Source organism: Hyposmocoma kahamanoa, unplaced genomic scaffold, assembly GCF_003589595.1.
Source record: "Hyposmocoma kahamanoa isolate Upper Pololo Valley unplaced genomic scaffold, ASM358959v1 83485, whole genome shotgun sequence".
Taxonomy (NCBI): Eukaryota; Metazoa; Arthropoda; class Insecta; order Lepidoptera; family Cosmopterigidae; genus Hyposmocoma; species Hyposmocoma kahamanoa.
This window is the reverse complement of record NW_020654204.1, coordinates 4877-14454: the sequence shown is the minus strand read 5'-3', so window position 1 is coordinate 14454 and position 9578 is coordinate 4877. Positions and strand designations below refer to the sequence as shown.

At 31.7% G+C, this 9578-nt stretch overlaps 1 protein-coding gene across 2 annotated transcripts; it reads left to right on the top strand.

The window, feature by feature from the left end:
* The first annotated feature begins 6094 nt into the window (after positions 1-6094).
* Positions 6095-9132, top strand: LOC113234354. 2 transcript variants are annotated; one of them, XM_026469659.1, is made up of 5 exons: positions 6095-6581; positions 6665-6987; positions 7073-7152; positions 7762-7978; positions 8889-9132. In XM_026469659.1, the coding sequence occupies exons 1-3, from the start codon at positions 6134-6136 to the stop codon at positions 7091-7093; spliced, it is 792 nt and encodes a 263-aa protein (XP_026325444.1). In that variant the 5' UTR covers positions 6095-6133; the 3' UTR covers positions 7094-7152; positions 7762-7978; positions 8889-9132. The 2 variants fall into 2 exon arrangements, with proteins under 2 accessions (XP_026325444.1, XP_026325445.1); XM_026469660.1 differs by lacking the exon at positions 7762-7978.
* Positions 9133-9578: the final 446 nt, after the last annotated feature.

Genomic DNA, 9578 nt, shown 5'->3' with positions numbered 1-9578 from the left:
TCATCACAACACGTTATTAAAAGTTACTCAAAATGAATTCGTTAAAATATTAAATTTGTGTATCCAAGAAAATGGAGCTTGTTTCGAGCAACTAATTAGTTAGTTTACCATTATTTTCGTTTTATTAAAATACGTTAAGATTTCATGGTTTTTTTTTATTTAATTAACCAATTTTGTGAGAGAGATTTTATTCTTATAATTAACCTTATCGATCGATGGAATAAAAGTGCAGGGTGCATTTTTTTCAGATTAAAGCGGGTTCGATTCTCGCGTGTTGCTAGAAATTTTCGAAAATCTATGAATGCAGTTTTATTTCTTTTAAAAAATAAAGGAATGTTTCCTTTAAGTAAAAATTTCTATCTCCAGTATTTCGAGCACGTTCCCTCCAGGTGGCATTACAAATTTCCACCCTGTATAAAAGTTACTGCATAGTGTATTTTATTTATTAAACCATTTTGTTTCACTCTGTATGCTTTATATATCAAATCTGCGATATACTACACTTTTTTCAAGGCCTATGATATGATAAATTGCAGCTTGTTTAATACACAACAAAGGGCAAATTAGAGACCAAAGATTATGTGGACTTGCACAATAAAAAAGTAACAATGTGAATGAATCATCAAATGCATATCCCTAAAAAATTTAGAAAATTAAAGCTAAGTATTTCTAAATGTTGACCGATACCAATAAATCATTAGAAGTTATATGACTGGAAATAGGACCATGTCCAAAAAAACATAACAATGGTTGAAATCATTTGTACATTATGAATATAAAGTGTAATACATGCAAATGCTTAAAATATGCAAATAACCCAAGGTGTGAAAAATGCTACTTAAAATAACATAAAAATATTGATTAATGATTTTTTTACCATCACTAGGAAATATCTCTGTCGTGAAACATTCCAAACTGAAAGTTTCTTTTCTTGCTGTGTATATTGACAGTATACATTTAAACATAGCCACAAAATTAAAAATTATCAAAAGTGACGAAAAGCTAACTGTACATACCTAACAAGTTAGGTCAACTACTATCATAATAGGTATATGTATATTTTGTTTTAAGAACAGCACTACCCGTCTTAAGTGATCATGTGTTAATTTAGGTAAGACTTCATAAAACAGCTTAACTGTATGTATAAAAATAGCACAAATATGACTATCATATGAATGCTTGCGTGCATTATCATATTACACATTGTAAACAACACCATCACTAAATAAAGTGCTGGCTTTTATAAATATGAACTTAATTTCAGAGACATTACTGACCATTTTCCCAAAAGTTGACATTTTCGTTAAGTGACGGTAGCAATTTTGAAATGCGAATAATTCGGTCTATATCGACGCTCAAAAGCTAAAACGTCTCGCCTCATCCGGAGAACACAGTCCGATGTGATTATATGGCGAAAAAAGAATAAATATATAATTGGTATTGGTATTGGTGCAACGGGCTAGTTTCCGCAACTCGACGTCGAGGCGCCTATTTTGCGTGTGGCATAAATATATAAATAAATATATAATTTCGTTATTCAAACTAAGGCCTTTGTAACTTTGTTTTGAGAATTTCTATATCTAATTTCGTTTCGGTAATATAAAATCGAATAATGGTCGATCTGAATTCCACAGCGAAGAAGAACAAACGAAATGTACTATGTCCTAAGAACAAGTAGTCTTGCACATATATCTTTGTTCTATGGATGAGTTGGTCTAACGCGCATTTGTAAATATTACAAGAGAGATTTAAAGTAATTTTTTTTAAGAAAAAAATGTCATAACACTCATTTTATTTGTTATATATCGTCGCCTTACTTTCTCAAACTCGTATCTTATAAAGAGTGATATTCTATTTATTTATTTTAAATTTCTTATCAAGGGTGTAAACTTTGGATGCGTTACTTTAAAAAAAGCCAGTTTGTGAATATGAACAAAATGTGACGTGAAATGAGCCTGCAAAATTTGTATATACAATCAATTTTTTGCTCTTGACCTTATTATTACAATTAAAATCGTTCAGTACACAACATAAAATTCTCTTACTCATTTTATTAAATCACATATTTGAAACTACGATTTTGTGCTTTATGCAATTGGCATAATGTTGATGTTAATATTTAATAGTGATGAGTTTCATTGAACATCAATAAATTTGAACAACTGGTGCCAAAAACAGCCATTTTGTTTTGGTTTATTGGTTAATGATTATAGTCAACAATAACATTATAACAGTAACAGATGTTTTCATTATGAGTGAAAATGACATTGTGTTCGATTTTTTGTGTTTTGTTAATGTACAAAAAGAACTGTAAAAAAGACCTTCTTTTTACTGTAGTACATAATAATGTGTTACTAAAACAGTTGACTGAACCACAACATTAACAATTTATAGTTGACTCGGAATCAGTAGAGGCAATGCTGAAGATCCTTGAACTCTGCCATAAAGTTGCCTCCTTATCAGTATTCTACAGAATGTATCACAGAGAGTGTGTGAGGGAATTGCATAATTTGATTCCGCCTTCCCCTATGCATCATCGGGGGACTAGACATGGGCTGGAATTCCAGCCCCACCTTGTGGATATTTCCAGGATTTCCATGAAGCGTTTCGCTTTCACATTTGTATGGCGAGCAGAGTGGAATTCCCTACCTGTGGACTTATTCCCTGCATGCTACAACTTGGATCTTTTCAAGGCGAGCGTGAATTGGCATTATTTAGGTGTGCATGCTATATCATCGACCTCATCATCACTTTCCATCAGGTGAGATGCAGGTCAAATGCGCACTTATTGTTTATAAAAAAAAAACAGGTTACAGAATATTCTCTCACTGTCATTGTCATGCTGTACGAAAAACTACTTAACAACAGGATAACTGATAACAGTTTACTATAATTGGCTGTAATGTATTTGTTGATGTTTTTCATTTGTTGTGAAGCTATTGGTTTACCACAAATAAATAAATAAAATAAATAATAACAGTATAATTCATTATTGACAAGCAACCATATTTCATAATACATTCGGTCATATCTATATTTAAATTTTTATTGAATTGATATTCAATTATTTTTATGGGAAATTACTCCACTAGTTTGTTATAATTATTAATAAAAAAAATTGAATATCAATTCTATAAAAATTTAAGTACAATGAATAGCCACATCTCTAGCCAGGACTGGTAGCTGTAAAGGTATGTAACTGGGTGACAAAATATCATAGATTTCTCATAGATTACGCTATGGCTAAAAAGTAATTGAAAACTAAATACAAAGATATAATGCAAGCACATAGAAAAATTCGTGAGGTCTGCTGATTCGTTCTGATTCATTCTGTGCCAGACGTTAGTTGGTATAGCGTCTGGCACAGTATGCTAGAAGACGTCGGTTCGAATCCAGCCAGATTGAAGGAATTTGTTTAATGTGTTCGATCTTTGTATTAATAATCATATTTATAATCTCACTACCCCTGTTATTTGTATCATTATTTATCTTCTTTGCATTTTATTTAATTTATTTATTTACTTAGATGCAATAACAGTACGCAAACAATGTACAACACTTATTATTAATTTATTACTATAACACTCTTTTAGCTTGGAACAGATGACAATTGTGCACAACATTGAAATGAAATAGATGTAGTTAAATATCTTATAAAAAAAGAATGTTTATGAAATAAAGAAAAGAGGCGCTTGGGGAAACCATAATTAAAAATCTACAAAACATAAGCAAAATGAATGCACCTTGAACCTAGTATGAAATCTCATAGTCTGTGTACCGTTTAGGCTCTCGGGTTTCTCTCAGAGAAAAGTTTAAGAAGACTGGTATCATGACTGTGGCATCACAGTACATTTACTCAAATATTTTATATGCCCGTAAAAATATACATAATTTCAATAAGAAAGAAGATATCCATAATATTAACCTTAGAGCTAAATCCAAACTCATGGTACTACGATTTCGTTTAACGAGGGTAAACAACTGGTTTATGGGGAACTGTATACGTTTTTACAATAACATTCCGGAGCATATATTAAGTTTATCATTTCCTAAGTTTAAAAACTACATTAAAAATATTTTGATCGATAAATCATATTACAAAATTGAAGACTATGTGTTAGATAAAGATGTATGGAAAGACGAGATGGCTCCAGAATCCACACACATTTGATTCAAAGTGTATTCCATAGCATTTAAGTTTATTTGAAAAGAGTAATCCGAGTTAGAGTTTCTTGCTCGTTCTGCTCAGGGAAGTCAGTGTAGTGAACGAGCAGTAGCTTAAATGTGACGTTTTCAAGTATAAATTTATTTTACCTATGGAATAATATAATCTTTGACTTTGACTTTGAGTAGATGCTTTAAATGATTTGAAAGATTAGTGGAATATATCTATGTATGCTAACCTAATTATAATTCCTGCACATACAAAACAACTGATCATTGTACATGTCATATGACGTTAGTGGTACATAAAAAAGTTTTTGCATGCAGTATTTTCCAATCATAAGCACCACCCTATCTAACAATTCACAAGCATCCCACACAGAGTTAACCAAGTTATATAACACGGCAAAGCTGTGCTAGGAGCATCTAACCTCTAGTGTCAATTTTAAAATTTTAAAACTAAAACCTATCTTCATATGATGAATGACTACATCTTAAGCCCATTTTAGTGCTTAAATGTCTCAAGAAACTCTTCTGTATAGATTCAATTCTATTTTTATGTTGATGTATACACACATAACTTGAAAAATTATCAACTACAACTTCAACTTTTGTAACTATGGCTGTTGTTTTACACCACAATTTCGCCAACGTCAGGGTTGAAAGACATGTAGTGCGGTGGTGAGATAGATTGCCGGTTATTAAAATACTTAGGCGGTTTATATGCACATTGACGGTTATATATATATATTTTTTTTAGTGACATTACAAAAATATAATTTGAGGGCTCATGTTATATTCGGTCCAAAGTATCAAGCTTGACGTGCTGTTGACTGGACCTATCAAAATAAGTCCTACATGGAGATTCTACTGCCATTAAACCTAGTTACCACTCCGACCTAATTTAAAATTAACTCACAGCACAAGAAATGCCATGGTTTGAAATTAAGAAACTAGTGTCATTGCTTAAGACGAAAGATTCTCACCTGTGCTCTCTGTTCGAATCCACATCTGTTCTCGGCTTTGGAATAACGCCACTGAAAAGGGGGCCTCTATCAGTCTTCCCACTGTACCTTCCGAAGGGAGCAAACGTACCAGACAACTTCCTCTTAAACGTCACATTCTTTCCAGTTAGAGACGTCTCAGTTTGCTTGTCAGGATCCCGTGAAGAAGATTCACCATCATTTTCATACTTTAAAGTCTTATCATTTTCGTAACAAAGGCGATAATTTATGTTATCGTTCAAAGTCAACAAATCAGTTTTAGACCCAGCTGGCTTGTCACAAAAGTCCTCGAACGACACTATTTCATAATCTTCATCATTTTCACTTGCTTTGTCTGCCTTATAAGGTATTTTCGGCATTTTTTCGCTGGTCTAAAAGCGTCGCAAATAATCCATATGTCCAAAATTAGATATTTTTCTTTTTACGTAAAGGAATATTTATAAAAACACGTAGAAAGATTTATGAGGTATTTATAGAGGTTTAAAGTAATCGCTTGGTTTTTTATTTTCTATCTGATTTTCTGCATAAAGTGCAACATCGCCCCAAAACAAGCAACGGCTTTTTATTTTTGTTTTAGAATGACGGACTGAATGAATTGAATGAAATTGTTTTTGATAGGAAATGAAATGAATGGAAAGACTTGACGTTTCGTTGCACGGATCATAAGTAATAATTAATAATCGATGAAGTTATAAAATTGCTTAATCAACAGAACAATATGCTAAATACAACGAAAAAGTAATTTTAACGTAATAATTACAAAAAATATTTTAATCTTAGTACGTTTCAGAAAATAAGAAATAGATTCCGTATCCTAAAAAATCAACAACAAAATCAATTTGTAGGTAGTTTGAAATTTTACGGTACCAAAATCACAGCGAGTGCTTTACAGATGCGTGGACGATATGGTGGGCGAATAATAACCAAGAAATATATTTTTTATTTGAAACCTGTGAACTACAATCATGGACTGGCGGAGTGCGAAGATAATTTTAGCATCAACAGCTACGGTTGTTGTTGCCACGCAAGTAGCTAAAAGTCTATACAAATATTTTTTTAATCGCAAAAAACCCGATCCTAGTGAAGACCCGTGCAGTGAAATTTTAAATTTTAAGAACAGAGATATTAACGACGTGATATTATTTTCCGATGATGTTGTTCGTCATACTATAAGAGTGCCACCGAATCAAGATGTAACGATATGCGAAAGTCGAGAGTTGAACTGCTTTAAACTAATAAAATACATAAAGTCAGCACGTGAGACATTGGACGTTTGCATGTATTTAATTACTAGCAGTGAAATAGCAGAACATATCATAAGGTTGGGACAGAAACACGTATTAGTGAGGATTGTAGTTGACAGTGACACGGCCAACACCCCACCTTCACAAATCAAAAAGTTGAAAGAATTTAGTGAGTAGAACAAGTGTTCTTAAAATTTTGAAGTAGTACCTAGTTGTTGAGTTTGATATTCCAAATTAATTTTATTTTTTCAGGTTTTATTCATGTGCAGACAAACAAGAAGTCCATTCTCATGCATCACAAGTTTTGCATCGTTGACGGGCCTAAAGCCATCAAGCGTAAGAACATTTTAAAAGCTCACGCTGAAAAATTGAACTTGCACGCGCTGTTCACGAAACCTAATCTGAAGTATCAACCAAAACCTAAACCAGTTAGAGGTTTTGTAATGTCTGGCTCATTGAATTGGTCCACTCAGGCTATGGTTTCGAACCATGAAAGCGTTATTGTTACTTCAAACGCCAATATACTTAGCAAATTCGAAAAAGAGTTCGATAGCTTGTGGGTGGAGAATGAGCCGGTAAGTACTAAATTTTTTTTATTACACTGAAAGGAATGTCTCTGATATAGATAGACATCCTATTAAGTTTATAATACTTTTTCAGGCTTTGACAAATTTGGAATGACGAATTTTAACCTAGCGACTCTGTAATTATGTTAAGATATCAACCACACAACATTCATGGTACGTTTGTTCATTATTTTTTAATTCATTTATTCAATTTAGATTGAATGGAAAAGAAATGTTGAATCGATATTGGCTTGTTCTCAAATTCAAGTCAATCAATAATCAATATGTCACTCACTCTTTTGTAAACCATAGACATTAAAAAAATCGCAATATTTGGTTTTAATGTGAAAATGTATCTGTTGTAACGTCAACTTATAATTTTGTTTAGACTTTTACGAAATATATTCTGTTAATTACGAGTGATGCAAATCGTTTTTATTGCGTGATTTATTGCTTTTTAAGGTAAGAGTAGCGCCCTCTACAAAAATAACCTCACATTTCAGTTTCTTTGACAGTAGGTATTCCATAGACAATTCCATGTGCACTTCAATTTCGATCGATCATATGTTTTCTTTGTGTAGTTTTTTCAGCGGCTGTAATTCGAATTGGTTGCATAGTTAACGTGTTAAATCACTTATTAATCATTATATTTAGTGAGTCTAAACTTTACACAAGTTTATTTGAGCTTATTAGTGTTTTTGGGGCCATATTTATACGGTGCATATAAGTGCATTCAGTGGTGCACGTGCTTGCACTTTTCACGCTATTTTCTCTGTGTTTCAGCACTAAAGCGAGTTAAAAAGTGCTTTTTAAATCTCAACAAGCCTTTTATTACCGATTAGAAGCCTAATAAGGGCCATAATCGATATTTTGATGTAGAAAACGCGTGTAAAATAAATGTTAGGTTGAGTACTTGTGTGTACTTTGGTTATTTTTTCTTGGTGCTTTCGCAATGGATTTTGCCTCAGGAATAAGGGGCAGAATGGATGAAGTGATAGTGGTACGTATATGTAATTTGTAAAACGAATCTAGGTTCAAGATAAAGAAGAAAAATATAATATATTTAATTACTCAGTAACAGGGAAAAGCCATGTTTTGAAATATTTTTACCTCGTGTTTTTATGTGTAATAAAAACACACTTTTGAAAATGGCACTGATAAACTTCTTGCGACATGTGCTTCTCATGAAATAAGCCTAAAATAACCTACATAGTTATGAAATGATGATATTAACATGTGATTATGGAATGCAAGAGACTCATGCTTATCAAATGCAAGCATGGGGCTAAATGTTCAAGATAAAATGAAAATTAATTAAATTCAATGAAAACTTTTTGAAAATTACAATTAGTACCTATCTTAGATTCTATCCGAGTCAAATGATGTTTTATGTCAATTAAGGGTATATTTTAGATTTGTCTGTAGTTATCCTGAGTAGTGTTACATTTGCAGGAATTGTAATGAATAAATTAAGTATTTGTAATACTTGTTTTTGTGATGTGAATTAACTTTAGAGCACACCAGTAAAGCAGAACAATGTAAAAAAGAAAAATGCAATAAATAAAACCTTTATTTATTTATTATCTTTTAGGAAAATTTACAGATTACTTAGTATTGCGGTTATATATAAAAGTGAATAATTAAAAATGAGATGAAAACGAATGCCATTAAATATTTCTACCTTTAGAAAGACCAATTAATAATATATGTCATAAATGTCATTATTGTTCTTTTAAATTATTTTTAATGTGGTTCTAATCTCTTCTTTATTTAAAACATTGAATATTGTTACATTTTTACAAACATATGTAATTTTAATTTGCTCTATAAACTACATAATCCACATATTGTAAGTAAGGCTTTGCTTCAAAAAGTTTAAAGATTTAATATGTTTTTTTTTTAAATTTCAGATAAATCAAATAATAATGATGCAACACCACATGTGCAAGTGTTCTAGTGTTAAAATAAATGATTTAGTGGCCAATGGTGCAAGTAAAATTTTAAACATGAAAAAATAAAAGATGTAGATGTTGGCAAAGGAGTGTTTTTAAAGTGTTCATTGGATGCAGTGTTATTACCAAACAGCGCTAGATGGCGCAGTTGGAATCGTCGCTGAGCAGGGGACGCTAAAGTTCCGCTACTCGACAGCAGATGGCGCTGGTGAGTATTTTATTTTTTTTAATCTTGATTGCCGTCCGAGAGGTTGTAATATTTGTTACACTACTCGTCTCTAGATGCCGCTATGTACCTCATTTTATAGTTGTATGCATTTTTTACCCGGATTAAATTTTTGTTTCGACGAACTTAAAGCTTATAAGTCAAAATCCAACATCATTCATTTAAATTGATACATCTTCTGGCTAAAGCACATAAGTCAAATTCATTTGTTACTTCGCAAATTTCTAACTTTATTGTGGAGGTTATTTAACTTTCAATACTAAAAACAACACAAACAAATATATAATTATAAATTATACTATATTAATAAATGAAGCACCTTTTTGACTTATGTGCTTGAGACCGCCGATCCTAGAATTTATTTAAATTTTTTTTTCCATTTAAATCGTAACCTTATTGCTAATCGTTTGTTTGTATTTAGT